The sequence below is a fragment of the Borostomias antarcticus genome, assembly GCF_949987555.1.
Source record: "Borostomias antarcticus genome assembly, chromosome: 6".
NCBI lineage: Eukaryota > Metazoa > Chordata > Actinopteri > Stomiiformes > Stomiidae > Borostomias > Borostomias antarcticus.
The window spans coordinates 7675844-7700843 of record NC_140239.1 but is presented as its reverse complement, the minus strand read 5'-3'; the positions used below and the strand labels follow the sequence as shown (position 1 = coordinate 7700843).

The following is a 25000-nucleotide window of genomic DNA, read 5'->3' as shown; positions in this document are numbered from 1 at the left end:
TACGCAGACGGCTCCGACCCAGCAGCCGGTAGTGGTACCACTTCCTGGTCTTGTCTTGACTCCCGGTGTCTGACATCTCTCCTCACAACAACAACAACAACAACGACGACGACGACAGCAGCCAGGGCCCGCTGAACCGACCTCTCACCTTAACCCACAGTGAGTGACTACGACAGCCAGACTAAGTTAACTCACCAGCTAAGCTAACCAACACACGCTAACGTCTAACTAGCCAACCGCCACTCGGTCTTACAAGTTAACCGACGCCAGTGTGGACGCCGGCACTCTAGTCTGCAACTTTACACCCGGATCCCCGGACACTCAAAGCAGCTCTGGTGTTCAGCTGTGCAAGCCAGCGCCTCGGCTAGTACTGAGAGACACGCCAGGACAGCTCTCAGTAGAGGTGCAGGGGAGGGATGGAGGAGATGGAGGAGGAGGAGGAGGAGGGGAGAGGAGGAGGAGGGGAGAGGGGGAGAGAAACGAGAGACAAGGTCGGGTCTCTGTAGCCTGGCCTGCTGTGCCTTACAGGCCCCGTCTTGTCTGAGGCTGAGGCAATGTTCTGGAACTGACCAGGAATGTTCTAGAATTATTGACATGATGGGACGATAACGCCGCCTCAGGAATGCTACCTGATACTGACATCAAACAGCGAGCGGGAAAAAACACAGAAACAGCTGAAAACAACAGAATATCTTAAAGAGCTACAGTACAGTAAGAGCACAGCTGGACTGGGCTGTCGCTCACATTTCAGCAACAGCTAGTTTGTTTGCAGTACTTTGATGGTCATGTGACAGTGTTGTTGTTGATGTTGTGGTCACTATGTATATACAGTATATTGTTGGGGGACTGATATATGGTTGTGTGTTTTGTTTTCTCTGACACCTGTCTGAAAAACTGCCCAAAAACTGTCCCTCTGTGATAATAAAGTTGTCCTCTAAACTACATCAAGTCCACAGCCAGAGAGACAACTGAGAAAAAAGCCTTATTTCCACTGTCGTGCCGAACCGTTGTTATCCGACGGTGTTTCCACATGGGACTGGTTTGGCCCAGAACCGTTCGCAGAACCGTTCCCATGGCACAGTTGTCTAAACGTACTGAGTGAAGCAGAACCGTTCTTTAGTAGAAATGTGAAAGTTAGTTCCGCAAACAACATTCCGTGGAACGCAACAGCCCGAGAGGTGGAAACAGACACTGTAACCGTTCCCATGGGTCCGGAGCAGCACGGTTTGAGCACGGTATCAGTTCGGCACTACAGTGGAAATAAGGCTAGAGAGACAACTGAGAAAAACTGGAACAGGACAAACCAAACCAAACCAAACCAAACCAAACCAAACCAAACCAAGGCTACAACTGTAGTTGAATCTCCCTCTAGCTCCCTCCACCCCTCTCTGGCCCCTCGTCTGTAGCTGGAAAGATGGACAGACTCGGTGGAGGTGTGAGGATGGACAGACTCAGTGGAGGTGTGAAGTCATGAAGGACGTCCTGCAGAAATATTACATTGTCAACACTTTAATTTGAGTGTGTGTGTGTGTGTGTGTGTTGCTGCTCACTGGTGAACAATATGTACACAAACTTCCTCCAAAAAGTCAATGTGTGTGCGGCGCCCTCCTGTGGAGAATCCGAGGACTGCTGTTGAACTACAACGTGGTGACCAAAGTCTCTCCTAGCCCTTTTCCACCAAAAGAACTCTGGTTCGTGAACCGGTTTGTTGGAACCTTGGTTCTGTCCAGAGAACGGGCCCGTGTTTCGACCAGGTTTGAGCCGAACCGTTGTACGCCAGCCCACGCCCATGATGTCGTCACAGTTCGCACTGAAAAACCTACTATTTTGTGGTGCCGGTTCGGAACCAGCTTTTGGGTTCCCGAACTCATTTCTTTTTGGTCGAAATGCTCGGGAACCATTCAAAATTAGGTTCGCGAACCGGCACCGAACCGGTTTCCTCTTGGTGGAAAAGGCCTGTCAGTGGGCCTGTCTGTGTCTGGGTCCAGCTCTCCTCAACAGGAAGAACATGTGGCCTTAAGATCCACAACATACTGGACTTCCTGTCTTATCTGGGCCTCTAACTAAACCCTCTGTCTCCCTCACAATCTCTAGACCTCCTTCACCCTCTATCTCTCCCTCTCTCACCTACTCCTCTCTCTCGTCATCTCCCTCGCGCACACACACACACACACACACACACACACACACACACACACACACACACACACACACACAAAGTCGTATTCTGTACACTGGCCTGCTGTCACAGCAAACACCAGAACAGACATCTGATATGAGATTAGAGCAGATTATGTGTATCCTCATGTCATCAAGTCTCAGGGCAGATCTGCAGTAGTCCTCTGCAGTAGTCTAATCTCCTCTCTGTCGCTCACAGTCAGAAGGACAGGAAACAGAAACAATGGAGAATCCACACCGCGTTCATTCAGAGACACTTACAGGAGTGTGGTGGTGGCCTAATTCACTACAGGGCTTTTTCACACTGCAGCTATTTAGCCCATCAGCATCAACTACAAGTCTGGCTGGTCGTCAGCACTAACTACCAGTCTGGCTGGTCAGCAGGTCTAACAGTGACTGGTCAGCAGCTCTAACTACCAGTCTGACTGACCACAACCACGTTCCCGGCTCCAATAAGGCGCCCAGAGCCAGCTACTGTATACCCTCCACACACACACGGTCCACTACGGGAGTGAGGGAGAGAGGGGAGACAGAAGTGAACAGCCACCCCTATCTGGCACTCCTCATTTGCACTGTCCTGTCTTGTCCTTGCACCCTGTCTAATGTTGTCTATCCATCAGTGTTATGCACCAACTGACCAAAACAAATTCCTAGTTATGTGTAAAAATGGCCTCGTAAATAAAGCCTGACTCTCTTCTCCATCCCTCTCTCTCTCTGCCCCCGTTGGCACGGGAACTAGACGTCAGTAGGTCTCTTACCGTGGAAGTTCTCTGCCTCAAATGCTGCGCCCACAAACTCCCGCGCTTGTCCTCTCTGTCCAGCCAGACGTGTGTGTGTGTGTGTGTGTGTGTGTGTGCGCGTGTGTGTGTGTGTGTGTGTTGCTGGGTTAGCACTAGCAGAGGCGAGGCAGCAGACCTGCTAAGTTCCAGAGCTGACCAATTGACTGTCTGACCAGCTGGCAGTCTGACTGTCTGTGTTGTCTCAACTGTTCTGTCACTCACTGCTGTTTGTGGGCGGCGCCTTGTGTTCCCTGGGGGCGTGGCTGTCTGGTGGAGCTCTGGGGGTGTGTCTTAGCAACCAGACTGCACATGACTCCGCCCTTCTCTCCTGCAGCAGCAATGGATGGATCTGAGGAGAGGAGAGGAGAGGAGAGGAGGAAAGGAGAGAAGGAGAGAAGAGAAGGAGAGAAGAAGAGAGGAGGAGAGGAGAGGAAAAGAGAGAAGAGGAGCGGAGAGAAGGAGAGGAGAGAAGAGAAGAGAGGAGAGGGGAGGAAAGAAGAGAAGATGAGGGTAGAAGAGAGGAGAGTGGAGGAGAGGAGACCAGGAGAAGAAAGAGTAGAGGAGAAGAGAGGAGGAGAGTGGAGGAGAGGAGACCAGGAGAAGAAAGAGTAGAGGAGAAGAAGAAAGGAGAGGAAGTGGAGAGGAAGAATACCAACTGAAGAGTTTGGTTGCAAAACAAGATGAACACACACACGCACAAAGAGTCCTCCTACCTCATCTTTGTCCAAGAGCAATATCTGACCGTCAGACAGGATGCAGAACTTGAGCGTCCAGAGCAAGTCCTGTCTGAAGGATTGGCCACACGACATCCAGTGGACCGACGAACTCTTCATGTCTGGAACACGCGCGTCACATACATGACATACACAGGGGACGCATTTACACTTCAGTCATCTAGCAGACACTTCTAGAGTCCACATCTAGAGTAACCGACTGTACAGCCCAGTCATCGTCAGTAAATCATTCAATAACAAGTGCCACCAGCAGCAGTCACATTGCTAGAAAACACACTTGAAGAATTCATACACACACGCACGCCTCTTATACTGAATGAGTTCAGATACATCTCTCATGCAAGATCTCACACCCTTTACACCTCTTTAACAAAAGAACAAACACGCACCTGGCTCATACAGTTGAACACACTCGTAGATCCACTGTGCTGCCAATTTTACATGACATGACATACACCAGCCCACTTCCGGCTTTAGGCCTGGGCCATAGCAAACACACACCAGTATTTGCCTGTCTCTCCTATGTTGTTTTTAGCTTCTCTGACTCTGAAAATGTAATATAATGTAATTTATTGCTTTATAAATGTTCTTAGCTGGTACACAAACATACTCCAGGAGCTTGCTCGATCGCCTTGTTGAGAGGGGTCAGCGAAGAACTTTTACAGCTCAGCTCACTTATCTGGCCCCCGGGTGATTACTGGTGGTTTTTTGCTTCCCTCTGGAATATGTAGGGGTGGGTCGTATACCCAGCTCCCTTGTTTTCTGTTGCCTCTGGGTATGAAATGCGCTATACAAATAAAGCTTTGATTGATTGATTGCTTGCTTGATTGATTGATGACACCCCCAGTGTCAGGGGTGACTTCAAGTTGCTACCTAAGTGAGCTCCTTCAGAGGGAGTTCGTACCTGATACAGTAGGATACCTGCTGCCAACGTCCACGCCTACCTGGTCAAGCTGGTTATTGATTATTTAAATTATCACTAGATGAGAACTTGGAGGATTTTGGTCTGATACAGGCAATGCGTGTGTCGTCGGCCAGCTAGCTACAGTATCTTAGCTATCACTAACTAGCGTTAACTCACCTGTGACCCTCATCAATCCTTGATACTGGCATTTGGTGAGATGGGTCACCGAGTTCTCCATCGCTGCTGGCGATTACTTTCCCTGGTACACTTACCCTGGTTACTAGACAGCTAACTAGCAACTGTTGAGTCCCTAGAGAGCGCAATGCATGGCACTAGCCAGCGCCTCATGTAACACCTTAATTGTATTAAAGGTTTAGCTAGCTGTCAAGTTAGGCTAGCGGGAAACTCACTTGCTCGGCTGCTCTCTTAACATTTGAAATGATTATCACTTTCGCTTGTTGCTACAGCTACAGTAATTATTTTGAGTATGGGACAACTGTTGGGTGGGTACCGGTAACTGGTAATGAAAACTACATTAGCTAAATTGTACCAGTCGAAACAGGCCATTCATGCTCTTATGCTGCTCTCTAGTGGTGATGCCACGCCATGACAGATCGATACAGATGATGCTCATCTACTTTTCTATTAATACATCCATGTTTTCGCCCCAGGCCCAGGGTACAGTTGTGGCGGCGACGAAGCAGTGTAGGTACTGGTAGGCCTATTGTAGATAAATAGATTGGCAGATATAGATAGATGACACATATATATTGTCAATAGATACTGATGGATAGATAGATAGATACTAATATTTTATAGATACACAGAATAATAATCTCTCGCTCTATAAAATAACTGAGCCAGACATCCTGTGTCTGAAATATGTTTTTATTACAGCTGAACATAACACACTGATTCACAATAATCCAATCAGCATGAGGTCCCGCTGGAAGATGTAACAGCTCTAACAAGAGGAACGGAGAGAGGAGGGAGGGAGAGGAGACGGGTGAGAGAGAGAGAGAGAGAGAGAGAGAAAGGTGTGTGTGTGGGGGGAGATAAGATAAGAGAGAGGGGAAGAAGAGACAGGAGGAAGGAGGATCGACACTGAAGGCTCTGCAGACTGGTCTCACCAAGCTAACATGCTGACAGAGCAGAACTAGCAGATCACAGTCATCACTGTTCAACTGCATGTATTCATAAATACAACTAGAACTAATCAAACTTTATACTCATTTTGGGTAACTGTTGATATAACACTATAGTAGGATCGATAGCATATACAACACTATGGACTCAGCACCATTAATATAAAGGCAATGAACTGTTTTAGAGACTATATACAGTCATACTGGAATTCAAATAAACATTATGTATTTGTGTATACACTAACCGTGCATAACTGGTTGGTGAAAACCGTGGGGATATAAAACGTAGCCTAAAACTTTGTTTAGAAAATAGGATATAGTAGATCGATCACACATCTAGTGTGACTCTCAATGACACATTTATTTATATCGATAATATTTGGTTATTCAGGTAACATCAATACTTGCATAGTTTTACAATATGTGTCAATAGTGCAACGAAGAGAAGGGGGGACTAGCATCATGACGGTAAACAGGACAGGTGAGCAGAGGAACGTAATCTGTCAGGGCAGCACTAAAAAAAATTAGACTGATACAATGTTAACGTCTGAAAATAATGACATGCAAATCTGTGAAGATACTCTCGTCTGGTAATAGCATGCTGGCTTACTGATAGGGTCAAATACACTGAAGGGTTCTGCCGGTGGGTATGACAACGCTGGAGTGCTCCAGTAGCGGTAAACACTTTCTGATGGAATGTCCAGAAGGCTTAGCTAGCGTTAAACAGGGCTGTGCCGGGGCTAGCGTTAAACAGGGCTGTGCTCAGGCTTAGCTAGCGTTAAACAGGGCTGTGCTCAGGCTTAGCTAGCGTTAAACAGGGCTGTGCCAGGGCTAGCATTAAACAGGGCTGTGCTCAGGCTTAGCTAGCGTTAAACAGGGCTGTGCCAGGGCTAGCATTAAACAGCGCTGTGCCGGGGTTTAGCTGGCGTTAATCAGGGCTGTGCCAGGGCTAGCGTTAAACAGGGCTGTGCCAGGGCTAGCGTTAAACAGGGCTGTGCCAGGGCTAGCGTTAATCAGGGCTGTGCCAGGGCTAGCGTTAAACAGGGCTGTGCCAGGGCTAGCGTTAATCAGGGCTGTGCCAGGGCTAGCGTTAATCAGGGCTGTGCCAGGGCTAGCGTTAATCAGGGCTGTGCCAGGGCTAGCGTTCATCAGGGCTGTGCCAGGGCTAGCGTTAAACAGGGCTGTGCTCAGGCTTAGCTAGCGTTAAACAGGGCTGTGCCAGGGCTAGCATTAAACAGGGCTGTGCCAGGGCTAGCGTTAAACAGGGCTGTGCCAGGGCTAGCGTTAAACAGGGCTGTGCCAGGGCTAGCGTTAAACAGGGCTGTGCCGGGGCTAGCGTTCATCAGGGATGTGCCAGGGCTAGCGTTAAACAGGGCTGTGCCGGGGCTAGCGTTAAACAGGGCTGTGCCAGGGCGAGCGTTCATCAGGGCTGTGCCAGGGCTAGCGTTAAACAGGGCTGTGCCAGGGCTAGCGTTAAACAGGGCTGTGCCAGGGCTAGCGTTAAACAGGGCTGTGCCAGGGCTAGCGTTCATCAGGGATGTGCCAGGGCTAGCGTTAAACAGGGCTGTGCCGGGGCTAGCGTTAAACAGGGCTGTGCCGGGGCTTAGCTAGCGTTAAACAGGGCCGCACTGGGGCGTAGCTAGCGGTACAGCAGCTCCCTAATACAACAAGGGGGGAAGGTTGATCATTGTCAGTATGAGGATGGGGGGGGGGTGTTTGGTCATTTGGTCAATAAAAGCGTGGTCAGTTGACAGGCGGAGGGTGTGTGGCCGGGATCGTCAGTCGCCGGTCAGTACGGCGTGGTCCCCTCCCACTCCACCAGGTACTGGACCGTGCCCTGCGGAGTGACGCGCCGCGCCAGCACCTGGTAGCGCTCGCCGCAGGTCAGGCGACCGGCCGCGCCCCAGTAGCTGCTGATGGACGACTTGAGGTGGGAGAGGGAGGAGTCGTCCTCGCTGATGCTGTCGAAGGCGTGGCTGTCGACGGCACGCTCCTCCTCCAGCCCCCCGGCTCCTGGCTCCTCCCCGGGCAGCTCCTCCTCCGCCGGCTCCTCCCTCCGGCTGGCCAGCTGGCTGTAGTTGCAGCTGGGCAGCTTCCTCTTGCGGCTGCCCACCTTCTTCCTGTAGGGACGAGCGCGGACGACAAGAGAGGTTCAGACGTGAGTGAGCAGCAACAGGCTTTCTCTGGATACTAGTGAGTACTGGGAACTGCGCCTCTTTCCATGAGCAGTTCCAAAAAATGGTCCATTTTCTATTCTTTTTTAGGGGTCTCAATGCTAGACCCGTGAGAGTTCTTTCGCTGATACACTACGTAAGCTACGCTAACTACTTTACTGCATGCTGCAGATCTCTCTATGGGTCCTGGACACTTCATGCAAAAATCTGGTGTTCAAATCCTGCCAATTCATTGGCAGCGCCGGAATCCCTGCGGCACCAATCAACGACTTTCGCATTCAGGCGTTCCCACCCATAGATATGCCCCGCCCATCTAGCCTGGGCTAGCGTCTCTCATTTGCTGCTACGACCTGTCACTCTTTCAATTTTGACCCGTCGATACGCCCTCAGAACACCAGCTTGGGTGGCAAAGTGGCACAGACTCTATTATGTAGTACAGTATGCGGAACGCAGCGATTCAACGTCATATTTGAGTCTGGAGAGACTAGGGGGCAGGCAGTTACTATGTCTATCTGCAAGTACTCACTAGGATAATGATAGGGTAAGATTTGAATCAGATTCAAACTTCACAGCAAAATAATTTAATTTTGCAAGTGTGGACTAGGTTTAGCAGCATTAAATTACTCGTATTGCCAGACCTAATGTAGCCTAAATGTGACGTGCGCTGTTATGAAGGGCATTACGGGAAAGAGAGGGGGGAGAGGTATAATATTGTTATGAGGAAGTGGGGAGCTAATCTAGCGACATCCGTATCAGGTGTGCATGCCAACACAACGGTGGTTGTGCGGATTGTTTGTTTGGTGGAACATTGGTTGTTCAATGTCATGTTGCCGACTGACAACAGCTAGTGTTGCTGTCTTCTGAGAGAAACACATGCCTTTGTTGAAGTTGTCGGCACAATGCATCGCATTCTGTGGACGGGTCTGTCACAGTTTCCTTTAGGGATTAATTAAGTGAACGTCTGCACTTAAGCACAAGGCCCTTTACTCTACCCTGCTGCTACTGAGAGAGAACATTTTCTGTAAACTTTTAATCTATTGTGAATAAACTTTTGTATAAAATATAATATTCTCTCAGTGCCTTTTTGATGAGGGGAACCTAGACATACTGGGTATTACATAAACATTTAACAAGTTGACGCCATATCCCTCTGCTTTGTCAGTGAATTTACCACTTTGAATTTACCTGTATAACTGTAGGAAATGTGTTATTATGTAGGCTAAATAAAGTTGCCTGGCCTTGAATACAATTCCTGCAACACTTTTGGTAGTGGTTTCAGCAGAAGCACTTTTGCCGTCGTTATACCGTTGGATGTTGTTTTTAATTGAGTTGTTTGAGTGTGTGTGTGTGTTTGAGTGCGCTTTAAATGTTATTTTTGATTTGCAAATATTGCACTTCTCTTTATCGTTGCCTCTATTGCTGAAGTGCATCCAAATGCTGCTGTGTTTTCGAATTTGGCTCATTTTTCTTTTCCAAGCATGCCTACCTCTTGTGATTGGCTGGTTCTCACTGTGTGTTCACATAACAGGGAGTGGATCTAAGGCAGCCGGTCACAACGGTAAAAGAACGTCTCTCACCAAGTACGACTCACCTCAAAGGATTGTTGCTTCAAAGGATTGTCACGTCATTATTGGATGCACACAGAAGGCAGCAGGCTTCTGACACATACCACAAGCTGCTAGGGTGTGTGTGTGACGCAAACCCAACAGATTGTACGACTGCGGTATGCAGATGAGTGTGCGCGTCTCTCCTCCGCCCCCGGAGCTCTGCGCCGTGCCGTCAGTGCGGTCTACCCCCCCCCCCCCACCACCACTCTGTCTGCCGTCAAGTCAAACTGAAATAACCGCGCAGCTCGTCGCCCCCCCCCCCCCCCCCCACGCCGCCGACGGAAGCCCCCTGGCCGCCGACATCAGGGCTGTCCTCTCTCCGGCATTCTAGAACTTCACACGGGATTTACAACAGCGCCGCTAACCGCAGAACAAGCCGTAACGCCGTCGCCATCTGCACACTCCTCTACGGAGCCCAGTGTGTGTGTGTGTGTGTGTGTGTGTTACCTGAAGTCGTAGGAGACACTGGTAGTAGCGGACCCAGAGGTGCTGGCGGCGTCGGTAGAGTCCAGGTCCAGGCTGAGGGTGCGGCCAGAGCTGGTGCTGGGGGTCAGACAGGGGTCAGGGTTAGGGTCAGGTCGGGGGGGAGGTCATGGATAAAACTCATCTAACATGGAGATATAAGGAGAAGAACCCATGCTCGGAATGGACAGGAAGTACTGTAGGTGAGCATCAGCTGTTTTTTTGCAGTGTGGGTTCATATGTTGTATGTAATAGGCGTGTACCGGTGTAGTTCATATGTTGTATATAATACAGTAGGCCTGTTTACCTCTTCAGGCTCTGCAGCTCATCCAAGGTGAAGTCAAAAATGTTGGCCATGTGATGATTGGAACATGTTGAACTCAGGTCATTCTGAATCACACACACACACACACACACACACACACACACACACACACACACACCTTAGTGCATTTGTGTCAGTTAACAGGAGCAGGTTGAGATCTAATATGAGAATCAGAGAGAATTCTGTGACGGTGTTGAGACTCACGTTGGGAATGGCATCCTCCAGCAGCCACTTAGACCTCTTCTTCCTCTTCTCTGCAGGGGCGGAGCTAAACACACGAGAGACAGACCGACAGAGAGACAGACAGACGGAGAGAGAGAGAGATATAGAGTGGGAGAGAGAGAGTGTTAGTATGCGAGTCACTAGTTCTGAGCGGTTTTTAGGGTGTTACCCTTCCAAGAATACCAAATGGGCGTGGCCGTAACCACGGTAACGTCAGACTCCGCCCCTGTCACACACACACACCTGTTCCTGCCTCCGCCCTTCTTCCGGCCCCTCCAGCCCTCGCTCTGAGCGCGCTCAGGGAACAGCTTGGAGGGTGGGTTGGGGGGGACACGAGTCCGCAGGCGGAAGATGCACTTCCTCTTCTTGATCTCCTTACCGCACAGGAACCTGGGTCGCACAGGAAGCCCATATTAGGTCACGGAGTTCGAATGACGTTTAGGCTGTTAGCATCTTTCAAACAGAACGCGACACAAAGCGAATGGATTGGAGGCATCCATCTTGAATGTGGGACATTTTCTTTCTTCTGGAGTTTTGCAGTAGTTGTGGGACCAGCAAGTACCATACACAGGTTGACAAACAGGAAGTGGACAGGAAGTGGAGGCGTGTCTTACTTGCTCTTGTAGTTGTTGAGGGCGTCCAGCAGGTGTTGTGCTCTCTCAGAGGGCGGAGTGTTGGACAGCTGGAGGGAGAGAGACGCCTTAGTAAACATGATATCTTACTCCTAGTCTCGCATAGCCAAACCTACAGTATCACCACGCTGTTCCAGTGCTGGAGAAAGGTCTGGCTGGACTCATTACCATTCTGAGATAGGGGGGTGCTGTATTTCTTGAAACCTCATCTCCAAAAAAGCGCTGTATTTCTTTAAACAGACTACCTTACTCCTAACCCTATGTGTGTGTGTGTGTGTGTGTGTGTGTGTGCGTGTGGGTGGGTGTACTGTACAGTATATGTGTGTGTTCCAAGTCAACTATACTAAATTGTGTATGTGTGTGAGTGTGTCTGTGTGTCTGTCTCAGTGTGTGTGTTCTCACCTTTCCCAGCTGGAAGTGGTCCCAGTTGCTGCTGACGAAAGCCAGGATCTCCTCCAGCTCGAAGTACCTCTTCTTGCTCTGGACTCCCAGGTTGTAGAGGGCCAGATGGACCACGTCCACCCAGCGCAGCGCCACGCGCTTGATACATTCCACCCCTCTGCTGCACACTGCACAGATGAACTGGTAGAACCTTGAGAGGAGAGGAGAAGAGACAGGGAGGAGTGGAGGGTAGAGGAGAGGAGAAGGGGGAGGAGTGGATAGGAGATGAGAGGGGAGGAGACAGAGAGAAGTGGATAGGAGATGAGAAGAGACAGGGAGGAGTGGATAGGAGATGAGAGGGGAGGAGACAGGGAGGAGTGGAGGGTAGAGGAGAGGAGAAGGGGGAGGAGTGGATAGGAGATGAGAGGGGAGGAGACAGGGAGGAGTGGATAGGAGATGAGAGGAGACAGGGAGGAGTGGAGGGTAGAGGAGAGGAGATGGGGAGGAGTGGATAGGAGATGAGAGGGGAGGAGACAAGGAGGAGTGGATAGGAGATGAGAGGGGAGGAGACAGGGAGGAGTGGATAGGAGATGAGAGGGGAGGAGACAGGGAGGAGTGGATAGGAGATGAGAGGGGAGGAGACAGGGAGGAGTGGAGGGTACAGGAGAGGAGATGGGGAGGAGTGGATAGGAGATTAGAGGGGAGGAGAGGGAAGAATAAAGGAGATGAGAGGAGAGAATTGAGGAGAAGAGTTAGTGATACTGAATCGGAGCTGTGGGATCACGTGACACTACAGCTCTTGGCTCCGCCCACCTATCTCCGAACATCATGGACTCCTGCAGACACTGGATACAGGCCTCGTGGAACCACTGCTGACACCTGAAACACTGCAGCATCTTCAGGTACCACCTAGAACAGAAAACAACACTGATACAACCTAGAGATAGAACACAGAACAGCCAGAATATAACACCGGCCGTAACCTAAGAGATACAGAGAAATATAGAACAACTAGACTGCTAGCACCTAAAAGTAGCATCTAGAGTAGTATATATCACTATTAAAAACTAGACATAGGACAACCAGAATATTACACTGATAGAACACAGAAGATAAGACAACTGGACCATAAGAATGCTACAAACTAGAGATAGAACAACTACAACAGCACCGGTATCACTAAGACAGACATACAGTAACACAGCAGTAACACTCCGATTGGTCTAACTCACTCTCCAGGCCCACCACAGTAGCAGTAACACTGTTGCTGATTGGTCCGGTGCAGGGAGTCCCACTCCAGCTCGTCAGGGTTGTAGGCCAGCACCTGCTTCATGGCCTGCAGGGCCTTGGCTATGGGGCCTTTCTTCAGAGCGCCCCCTTTCTGTGGAGGACGGGAGCACAGGCGGGCGTGGTTAAAGGATCAAGTCTTGGACCAAAAGGGTTTCAAGTTAGGGTTGAAAAATTCTGGGAATATTCACAAACTTCCCATTTCTGTTTTCCAGTTTATTCCAGTTAATTCCCATGGGTAGTTATGAATATTCCTGGAATTTTGCAACTCAAGTAGTCAAAATACTTTCAATCACTTCAGTGTTTTGCCTGAGTCTGTCTGGTTTTGCATATTTGTGAACAGCCTATTGGTTCCATTGTCGCCTGGGAAGAGAATTCACACACAGGAAGTGAATGAAAGGTATTTCAAGTAGTATTTGGACCCCAAGGTCTGGCCTGGACCAGATGAGTGGACCCACTATCCAGATATGAGCTAGCTAGAGTCCGCTGGGACCGGCGTCAGTGCCCCGACCAGAGCTTCTCATTGGTTCTCACCCGAACAGCCAAGGCGAAGATGCAGCGCCGGCAGAACCAGGGAGACTGCTCCACACTGCTCTCTACTGGCGGGATGTGGCACTGCTGGTGGTACCCTGAGGACACACACAACCGGGACACTCATTAGAACACACACAGACACACACACACACACACACACACACAAACACACTCTCCTTATACACCTATTCAGCTACACTTCAGGCCCAAGTCATGGCAGAGATTGGTCCCTAGAGGGAGTCCTACTCCCTCCCTCCCTTCCACCAAGCTGCTCACAGCCTCTCTCCACCCCTGTCCTGTACAGGGGACCCCAGGAGCAGCTACTGCATTGGTAACAGTGAACTACGGGGGGCATTTCCTGTGTATTTTTGTTGTATTTAAATGAGGTCTGTGAGGGCCTGAAATGTCGGCCTAAGCCCGGTCCAAGTCCGTGGAATTCTGGCCCGGCCCTACCCTGTCCCTACCCTGGCCCTACCCTGGCCCTACCCTAGCCCTACCCTAGCCCTACCCTGGCCCTACCCTGGCCCTACCCTAGCCCTACCCTAGCCTTACCCTACCCTGGCCCTACCCTAGCCTTACCCTACCCTGGCCCTACCCTAGCCCTACCCCACCCTGGCCCTACCCTAGCCCTACCCTGGCTCTACCCTAGCCCTACCCTAGACCTACCCTACCCCTACCCTAGCCCTAACCTGGCCCTACACTAGCCCTACCCCGACGAAGTAAGCAATTACTCAGCCCGAGTCCGACTTGAGCACAAAGCCAGTATTACAACACACAGCTAGCGTACAATTAAAAATGCACAATGCAATAATGGAGAATTACATTACGAAAATGTATCAGGTAAAACAGGAACGATCAGGTTGACAATGTAATGAGCTAATACAAATATTGTGTGCATGGAGGTAATAACAAAATAACTAAAATAAGAAATGTCTCTCTTCCTAGCCAACAATTACTCTGCCCACAAACTGAAACATTGTCAGACTGCCTTAACATTCCTCACAAATCTTCGCCAACCGGTTAAATCCAAAGACAATCACAGGTAAAAACTATTCACAGTTAATTCCACTCCGCTGTTCATTTGTGTGTGCTGTGCAGGAAAAGGATACAGTAGCAGCCACATTAAGGTACAGTAGTGTTGGCTAACGCAGCCAGCTCAGCTGTGTTCATTCGGTCTGGCCTATTTTCACATCTCACGCGCAGGAACGCTACATCACATGTGTCTGTGTCACAGAGCCAGAGCCTGACCCAAACCCTAACTATGCATTAAGAAATCGTCCCGAACCCGGCCCCAATCTGTCCACGGTGTTGGCCCTGTCGGGCTTGCAGTGCCTCTAATTTAAATGTTTCAAACTGGTGTTTATTTAATGTCTGTGGGTTTTATGTTGGTTACCACATGGTGTTTTTTTTAAAGAGACCCAGGTCTCAAAAGCTTCTTCCCTGTATTAATAAAGGATAAACAAATATGCAAATTAACTGATCTCAACCACGAAACAAATCTGTCAAGGGATGGGACCACTCTCCTGATTGGCCTGTGGCATTATCAGTCAGCTGATACCGCTATTATATCACTATAATACTGTAAGAGAGGAAACATTAGAACAGGAGAGAACCTAGGACTACATAAGTCTCCATGGCAACTCACCTATACCACACTTCCCACAGATGAGGATCTCATTGTCCGAGCCAAGCTCCGCCTCCGAGCACACTGAACACTTAGGCTCCTCCCCTGGAACGCCAGCTGAACACGTGATTGGACAGAGAGGGTAGCGTTACAGGAAGCAGTAGTAGTATGTGGTTACCGTCCAGTCCTCTCATTGGCTACACCAACATGTCTACAAACCTCATAGGACTAGCTGATAATGAGGGTAGTAGAGAATGTGTGTAACTCAACAATGTGTGTAATAGATGTTTCAATAATGTGTGTAGTAGATAATAAGTGTAGTGGATAATGTGTGTAGTAAATAATGTGTATAGTAGATAATGTGTGTAGTAAATAATGTGTATAGTAGATAATGTGTGTAGTAGATAATGAGTGATGTACAGTAGATGTGTGTAGTAGAGAATGTGTGATGTGTGTAATAGATGATGACTGATGACAGATAATGGTGTAATAGAAGTGTATAATAAATGGATTGGATGTTTTAAGAAAATAATGTGTGTAGTACAGTAGATTGTGTCAGAAGTGTATCATATGTGGAGTTGATTTGTTTTTAGTAGATAATGTGTGTGTAGCCTGTCTCTATTCTCACCATGCTGGATGTCCTTCCAGAGAACCCAGAACTTGGAATTATCCTCAAACGTGACGAAGCAGCTCTGCTTGGAGGCACTGACCTGCAGCCACACAAACACAACACATCAGACATACCTACCTACAGTAGATACTCTCTCTGGTTCTAGCCTAGTCATCACTAGTCGTTACTCTAATCTCCGTCCTAGTAGTACTACTGAACTTAGTAGTACTACTAGAATGGACAGTAGAGTAACTACTAGTGATGAGTGATGAGTTCAGTAGTACTACTAAGTTCAGTAGACGTACTACTACGTGGGTTGTACTTCCTCTTTATCTTTCCGGCAATAGCCTCCTAGTTAGAACTACTCAGTAGGCAGGTCTTAAAGTGCATGACTGGCGATGCCAATTGATAGAAGTAGTTAATACTTAGGTAGTACTGCATAGTACTTATCCTCTGTATCTTTCCCAGGTATTCCTACTGTACTTACAAGTCGGTCATCACTAATTTATATTAGGTAGTACTGAGCTACTTACTCTCTGTATGTTCCCCAAGTATTACTAGTTAGTACTAGTCAGTACTAGCTAGTATGCAGGTAGTACTGTAGGTAATGATACCCACCCTCTGTATCTTCCCCAGGTAGTAGAGTCCGTCTGACCAGCGGCAGAGGACGTACTGGCCCAGAGACAGGCTGCTCTCCAGCTCCAGCCGGTCCCTGACGCGAGCCCTCTTCTGGGGCGGCAGGGCTGGGGACTCGTCCGCGCTGCAGTAAGCGTCTCTGTAGGCCGGCTCCAACATGATGCTGCTGATGCTCACTCACCTGGCGGAACGACAGGACACACACACACACAGATTCAGTGCTCACACATAAACCTGACAGATGGAAATACACACACACACACACACACACACACACAGTCAGCATTCAAATCCTGAACACTCTTTATTAAGTGAGTTCAATACTGTATGTAGTCTCTTGAGAGACTGTGATTGACTTTGATTTAAATGAGATTCAACACAGTTTGGGACATCTTTGATAAATTAACCAGCCATTCATGTGACTCATACTGAGAGAAGACTCATCACTGAAGGTGGCCACACTACACACCCTACCAGCAATGTCTCCTTCGCTTGAATCAGGTTGATTATGACTCAACCGGAACCCGGTAGAAACTAAAGATGTGAAGACTCACATGAGCTGTCAGCGGACTCGTTTCCGCTTGATCTGACTCATCTGTCAACTTCAACAGGGGAGTTTGACAGGTCGACGCATGCGCACAGGCGCCGCCTCTGGGGCATGCGGACCGAGATATGACGAGTGCATGACTGGCGATGCAAACCTATATTTCATTTCATCACTCTTCAACATGTCAAGCTATTAACAAATATGGTTTGCAGTCAAATTCAGATGTTGGATAGTAAGACTGATTTGAAGCAATGATTTGCAGGCAGTGGCTAGTTGGATGGCTAGCTCAACGTAGCAGATACAAGTGACGGAAGGTTCGATGTCCTTTTGTAAAATAAAACTATTGATCCGGTCAAATCCATCGTACCATGCACATCGGACGAATGACTAACACAGAGACAGAACTAGCTCGCTAGCTATAGACACGAGTTAGTCAGCCCTGCTTGCTTGCTAACTTTCACAATCACAAAATGAAATACCTGTTGCTTCTGCTCATGCAGCGCATCGCAAAGAGACTAAAGCAAATCTATCATCAAATAAAAAGTTTAGTATCTCGCCAACAAACTCTCGTATCATTAACCTTACTTTACAAATGTGAAAATGCAGGACAGCAAACGTCAGCGAAATCATCAGACTTAATGCATCGAGAAAAAGAGACTAAAAGGGAGACGCATTAGATGATGGTTCAAATGCGCCATTCAGATTCGATTCTAACTGTTCTTACCCGTTTGATAATCTCCAGATACAGCAGGCGTGAGGAAATAAAACAGAAATTTCACAGCAGAAGAAAAGTGTTCCATTCGAGGAGTTACCTCCTCACTGCAAATGCTGTGTCTACAGTCAACAGTTCCAGTACGTTACAGGCGCTAAAGTTCAAACTATGCGAGTCGCCATTTTTCACTCTTTCCCGCGAATCATCTACGTTTTTCCTTATGTAATTAACATAACATCATCATATCCAGGAAGAGCAGATTGCAATGCAGACACAGTGCCAAATACATTGTGTCCCTCCCACAATGATTCAGCCCAAAAGTCTGCAGCATTTACAAATTATGACTTTACAATGAGTTTTAAGAATAAGCAATTGCAATATGCCCAAGCATACCTTTTGAGTATCATTATCATTATGCTTAATAACTTAAATTTACTAACACAAAATATAGTCATATTCCTATTATTACTAACTATAACAATGACATCTAAAGTAATCTAAGAATGTAATCTAATCAAGAAACTGGTAGGCCTATCTCAATGATCTGATGGTTTTTGCTCCCAGTTATTAGATTCTGGATGCTTTTCAAACTTAGAATTCTGTAGGGGGATTACCTACAGTAAATGTCTACGATGTACACATCTATCAGTTTATTACTGTTCCTTTGGGTATATTTTTCACTTTAGTAAATAGCAATCATAAATTCTGTATTTGTATTCATGTTAGAGTGGGATTGGGGAACACTACTGTATGTTTGTGAGGATGTTGTTTACTTGATCAAAATAGCGATTTTATCTTTACAATAATGTAACAATTATTTTTTATTTATTTATAAATAATTTCCCCTAAAAGACTTCTGAACAACACAAAAATCGAAGTCATAGTGCTTATGTCTCAAATGAAATACAAGATTTACTTTTTATAAATCAGTCATACAGACATGAAAACTCTCTTCAGTCTTCAGTATTATCATCTAATCTAGAATAGGCTCTAGGCTACTGTGTTGTTGTTGTTCTTGTATCAGCAACAAAGTTGATGAAGAAAGTGTCATGGAGTGTCAGAAACATTTCTAATAAACAGCATTTCTGCAGCTTCTTCACTGAGCAGACTGGTACTGTAACTCTATCCCTGTTTGTCTGCCCTCAGGGAGAGTGTGTATATACAGTATGCGTGTGTGAGTGAGAGAGAAAGAGAGAACGATAGAAAGTGCAAAAGAGTGATAGAAATAGAGAAAGCAAATTGGGAAGCGGTGGAGAGAGAAGGGAATGGGGTGATGATGGAAGGAGTGATATAAATTGATATTTTCAGGAAAGCAAAATTCCTGTCAACAGTCCATTTTTCCGACCAAACGTGACATTTGATGCTCTTTCTCCCCCTCTCTCCCTCCCTCACCACTCTCTCTCTCTCTCAGCTAAGCTGTGTCATTCTGTCTCTCCCAGAGCTCCCATTAAGCTGAATGCAGCCAAACCCACAGACTCGAGGGGGGGTTGGTACCGCTGTCACAATACAGTGTACACTCTAGGTTTCAGATAGAACCCCTTTCTGCTCCGGGAACCCTAAATGATTCTTTCTGACCTGAAAATGGTTATTGAAGGAACCTCGTCAGGTTTCTGGATCTGGAACATCTTTTTCCCCCCAAGGTTTTTCTATTGTTACAAATGGTTCTAAGTGGTACCCTTTTCGTTGTAGTAGGGGTGGTTTGTATTGGAACTACAGAGTAGAGTGTAGTAGGGGTGATTTGGATTGGAACTACAGACCTCCACAAGAAAATAATACTCTTACTACACTTCTATGCAGATTTAGTTCTCACTGTGTTGGTCTGTGACCTCTCTCAAGACAGTCCTGTTTGGGTCTACAGTCACACATACTGACTGGTGCTGAGAGGAGGCAATGTTGACATCGTCACAAACATACAGTACCTGGTACAAAGCACATACACACACCTGATGCATACAACATACTATACATACAACAAAATTGTTTATTTTTTTTAAACATTGTTGAGAGAACATTACAATTCACAACAGGGACTCAGGAACTGACCATATCAAGATACAGTACATTTGTACACGTCTCGCTTAGACTGCAAGGTAGAAGCCTTTTACACAGACCAGTTCCCACAAATTCTTACAGCTAACTGTGAGCATATGACATTTGTGGGAGGCAAAGACACTAGCAAGGTAGTGTCAGTTCACCGGTTTGCTTCCTCAGCATCCTATTAACATTCTGTATTTCTATACACTGTGTAAACACTGCTGTACTCACTGTGTAATACAGTACAGTCTGATGGCTAGATAAGCAGTGTTCCACTAACGCATCTCATAGTCTCTGTGATCATGAAGGACAGTGTGCACTTAGAAGAGAGATCAGAGGAGAGGAGCAGACAGGCAGCCGGGTGTCATTCCATCCTGGGTGTGTGTGCTCTAGGGGGTAGGAGTATGAGTGTGTGGTGTGTGTGTGTCTGTGTTGGGGGGTGGTGGAGGGCTAAGTGTATGAGTGTGTGGTGTGTGCGTTGGGGGGCGGGGTGTGGGTAAGAGTATGTGTGTGTAGCGTGTGTGTGTGTGTGTGTGTGTGTACAGTGGCTAGCTTACTGAAGGACTAGCTCTATTTCATGCATCAGTGACTCAGAGTGGGCAACAAGACAGTAGAGGCCGCAGCTCCAAAGTCAACCACCAGGAGACACTGGTAGCTTGGCTGAGGGGAGGAGGCAAAGAGTGAGAGATAGAAAGAGAAAGAGAGAGAGAGAGAGAATGAAAGAAAGACAGATGGAGGCTGGCGAGACAGAAGGCAGAAAAAAGCTGTGCAGTGCCAGTGCCAGTGCAGATTATCTAAATACCATTTGTGTTTATGTTTTAATGGGCTGTGCTGTACTGGAACGATAGTCTGGGATTCTTATCAGAAAACCAATTATTTACCGGACCACTGAAGAGGTGCTCAGTCTGTGGACTGTCCCCCAGCAAGATACACAGAGGCCCCTCTCTCTCTCTCATCCCACAAACATCACATTAACAGTTCAATTCACTGACACTTTCCTGTTCAAACAAACATAATTATACAGAGTAACATTAACCACTTATAGCTTATCTTCACAAATTAATCATGATTTAAGTTGCTGTCCTTTGGTCCTGTTGGTTACGCTCCACAACAGGTAATGATGTACGTAGTTAACATAGAGCCCATACTGTATACTGTATGTCCAGATGTGAGCTAGCAACTTCCCAAACAACCCTTAGTTTCAACCCTTCAACCCAACCCCTCAACAACACAACTCATGTTCAACATCACTCATTTGAAACAATAATACATTTTGAGTTCCTTTTAGAAAACAGGGCATGTTTTGTTATGATTGCAACACATCTGGTATTAAAGTGCTTGTATCATGATCTCCTTCCAGGAATAACAATCTGACAAGATTAACATCAGGAGACCAAATGCTACAAACACATTTGTAGCATTTAGCCATTTTGTTGTCTCTGATAATACTTATTGCTGACATGTTTCTGGGCAAGGTACTTTCAGTACCATCATTCAGGATAGGCTGCGTGTTCTTCACACAAAGAGGACTAGGATATCAGTAACAGCCGGGACCAGACCCTCCCTCTCATGATCAGAAGGAAGACAAACACAGGAGGTGTTTCATGTTTCAAACACCCACCGCTGGGATGCAACTTCTCTCCAAGGTCAACAGCAGTTTCCGCGGACCTGGCCTGACTTCCTGTTCCTGTTCATACAGAGCCTACGAGCTTCAACACAACGTGTTTGTGGGTGTGTTCGAGCGCATACTGTACAGTATGTGTGTGTGTGTGCGTGTGTGCTTGTGTGTGAGGGCACGGGGTCATCTAGAGAGGGGGGAGGTCACTAGTGTGAGAGCAGGCAATCTAACCAGCAGGTTTAGAGTCTGTGGGGGGGGGGGGGGGGCTCACTTTGACTTTGAGTCCTGAAACTCAGCAGTTACAGTGTCTCTAAAACCATTGGTCCATGGGTGGTCACGTGAAGCGCCCCTCTGCCCTCTCATAGGTCTAAGCGGTGGTCACGTGACGTGCCCCCCCCCTCATTGCCTCTCGTCGCGGGCGGCGGCTCTGACCTTCATCTCGGTGAACTTGAGGGAGTACTGCCAGCCAGTCCAGGAGGACCACTCGATGCCGTCGGCGTAGGAGGTGTGCTGGCCGCGTAGGTACTGGCCGTTCAGGTTGGAGGTGTGGCAGTTCCGGTACCACCAGGCGCCTTGGTAGAACGAGGCGCAGTTGTTCTCCGAGTGGTCGTTGTCCCGGTCCATAGTGGTGAACTTCATACCGTTATGTTTCAGCAGGGAGTCTCCTAGTTATGGAGAGGAGAAGGAGGAGGAGCGGAGGATAGGACAGGAGAGGAGGAGAGGAGAGGGGAGGGGAGCAGGGCAGAGGAAAGAGGAGAGGATCATAGGATATGAAGGAGAAGAGAGGAGAGGAGAGATGAGGAAAAGAGGGAGATAGGGAGAACAGAGGGGCGGTAGATCATGAGAGAGAGACAGAGACAGATAGACAGAGAGACAGACAGAATCGGTGAGGGGAGAGAGAGGTAGAGACAGAGAGAGACAGACAGACACAGAGACAGAGACAGACAGACAGACAGACAGAGAGAGAGAGACAGGCAGACAGAGTGAGTGGGTGGGGGGAGGGAGAGAGGTAGAGAGAAAAAAAGAGACAGACAGACAAACAGACAACGAGAGAGCCAGACAGAGAGAGAGAGAGAGAGAGAGAGTGAGTGGGTGGGTGGGGGGAGAGAGAGAGGTAGAGTTAGCTCATGTCTTCTTCCAGTCCAGCATTTTAGCACTTTTAGAGTCAAACAGGATCAAGCTGACCTCTCAGAGGAACAGTGAGTGAAGAGGATAACCATGGGGACTAAAGCACTGTGTGTGTGTGTGTGTGTGTGTGTGTGTGTGTGTGTGTGTGTGTGTGTGTGTGTGTGTGTGTGTGTGTGTATGTGTGTTTGTGCATACAGTATGCCTGTGTGTGTGTGTGTGTGTGTGTGTGTGTGTGTGTGTGGCCTTATTAAAACTCTGGACTGGACATAATGGCCATCAGACTGTGTGTGTTTGTTGTTAACGCCATATTAACATGACAGAGCAGCTACAGTAGCGTCCAGCTGGACACTCACAGAGCTCCTACTGGCTCGTTATCCACAACCTTCACAGCACCTAACCCCAAGGTCACTGCTCTGTATGGCCACTAAGAGCAGTGCGTGTGTGTGTGTGTGCATTTGTCTGTCAGTGTGTGTACAGTGAGTATACTGTAGCAGTCTAGCAGTATAGTGAGTTTACTAGTAGTGAGTTTAGCAGTCTAGCAGTATAGTGAGTATACTAGTAGTGAGTATAGCAGTCTACTATTATAGTGAGTATACTGTAGCAGTTTAGTAGTATAGTGAGTTTACTGTAGCAGACTAGTAGTGAGTATAGCAGTCTAGAAGAATAGTGAGTATACTGTAGCAGTCTAGCAGTATAGTGAGTAAACTGTAGCAGTCTAGTAGTATCCTGAGTGTGTGAGACCTGCAGTGCCGGAGTAGTCAGCGATGGTCAGTGGATACCCGTCCTGGTCTGGGTCGACAGAGAACAGCCCGACCCCGAAGGTAGCGTACTGAGCGAACGCCGTGCTGTTCTCAAAGTCCTCCAGGTCGATACGCAGCTCGTAGCTGGACTGGCTGGTCAGGACGTGCATCCTCCTCAGACCTGACCAAACGCACACAGAGACACATTGATCAGATCTGACCAAACACACACAGAGACAGACTGATTAGACCTGACCAAATGCACACAGAGACATGAAGTACTGTATATCAGGATCATCTAGTTAGAGAGCTGGTTAGATCATGGGGCGGCATGTCGAAGTGTCCTTGGGCAAGACACTGAACCCCAAATTGCTCCCAATGAACAGGTTAGCACCTCGCATGGCAGCTGCCGCCATTGGTGTGTGAATGTACGTGTGAGTGGGTGAATGAGAAGCCATCGTAAAGCGCTTTGGATAAAAACGCTATATAAGTGCAGTCAATTTACCGTTACCATTTCCTTCTCTGCTTCCCTCATAGTTGTGTGCTCTCAGCTTCTCCTGCGGTGTGTCTACAGAGAGGCTCCTACTATTAACACACAACTCAAGGCAAAAACATCAATGTTGTAAGCCTGTCCTAAGCCTTCAGTTATTATGGTCAATCTGCAGTTTCCTGTGAATATACATAACTGTGTTTTAATTGGTCCCCATGAGAGTCTCGGCCCAAGTAAAGTAGCAGTGAAGCACTGCAGTTAGCTGACAGGCTGTTCAGAGCCTGTCGCTAAACTGGAACACTCAGGTGTTCTCACAACTTAATGGATTGTTATTGCCTTAAAGGTTCTACAGTATGGATATCATTTTTATGTAGACTAATCATTTTTAGAAAATAATACATCCACTGTGCTTTTAGAAAGGTGCACAATAAAAGTATTGCTTTAACCTCCACCCAACAAAAAAAAGATTGAACATGAATTCATAATAAATGTTGACGGGTCTGAAATGAATGTTGTGTTTATCTCTGTCTGGGATGTCTGATGTCACACGCACGCACGCACGCACGCACGCACGCACACACGCACACACACACACACACACACACACACACACACACACACACACATTCCTGCTGAGTGCAGTCAGTCAAGCAAGGCTTTTATATAAATGACCAGTCAGGAAATGACTGATGAGAGACTGTTCTAATGAAAATGCAAATTTACTACAAATGGAAAATATGGGATTGCAATTTCAAACTCACTCTTTGATGACTTAAAATACTCTTATATTAATATTAATGTCTTCCCCTCACATTAAAATAACTCAGTTTCAGATTCCCAGTGTCATGTAGCTCCACCACCAGATGAGAAATGCATTTTCAATTTCTATGTGGAATGAATATGTCTATGTGTGTGTGTGTGTGTGTGTGTGTGTGTGTGTGTGTGTGTGTGGGAGGGTGGGGGGGGGGCTGTGTGCTCACCCAGTGGGTGGGTGTTTGTGGGTGTGGCTGTGTGGAAGAGACTTTGCTTTTTGGACCCATGACAATGTTCAAAATATGAATGATGAATTTGATCCAATAAATGATAAATGATGAATGATGAAATGGGATCAAATAAAGCATTTAAAATGTGTTTGTGTGTGTGTGTGGTGTGTGTGTGTGTGTGCTCACCAAGCCAGTGCTCCCCAGTGATCTTTCCAAAGCCGTCCCGGTAGGCGTCCCAGCCGCGGAAGAAGTTGACCGCCCCATCCTCCCTCCTCTGGATCACCTATTAGACACAGTACAGTATATCATCACCATGGAGATGGACATGTACATTATATCCTCACCCGGAAGATGGACATGTACAGTATACAGTATCATCACCATGGAGACGGGACATGTACAGTACAGAATCGTCTAGGAGACAGGAATTCCAGATTATCATATACAGTGGATTGTGTTCATGTACAGTACGTGTTTACTGTATGTCTGACAGACGTGTTACAGGTGTGTCTTG

The 25000-nt window shown here is 47.5% G+C and overlaps 2 protein-coding genes across 2 annotated transcripts in view; both read right to left on the bottom strand.

Moving 5' to 3' along the window:
• Positions 1–7529: 7529 nt before the first annotated feature.
• On the bottom strand, positions 7530–13445 carry phf19 (PHD finger protein 19; the record flags this gene model as incomplete). The annotated part of the gene is made up of 10 exons (XM_084440388.1): positions 13365–13445; positions 12776–12924; positions 12357–12452; positions 11565–11754; positions 11145–11212; positions 10774–10920; positions 10513–10576; positions 10291–10373; positions 9969–10064; positions 7530–7860 (listed from the first exon to the last, which is right to left on the bottom strand). The coding sequence occupies exons 2-10, from the start codon at positions 12874–12876 to the stop codon at positions 7530–7532; spliced, it is 1176 nt and encodes a 391-aa protein (XP_084296514.1). The 5' UTR covers positions 12877–12924; positions 13365–13445.
• An 8099-nt stretch (positions 13446–21544) lies between these two features.
• fibcd1a (fibrinogen C domain containing 1a) overlaps positions 21545–25000 on the bottom strand; it is a gene marked incomplete at its 3' end in the record, with an annotated part of 22640 nt that continues 19184 nt past the window's right edge. Inside the window, exons 5-7 of the mRNA XM_084439667.1 lie at positions 24673–24769; positions 23015–23194; positions 21545–21810 (exon numbers count right to left, since the gene is read on the bottom strand). Coding sequence (XP_084295793.1) covers positions 21545–21810; positions 23015–23194; positions 24673–24769 — 543 coding nt within the window. The remainder of the gene's footprint in view (positions 21811–23014; positions 23195–24672; positions 24770–25000) is intronic.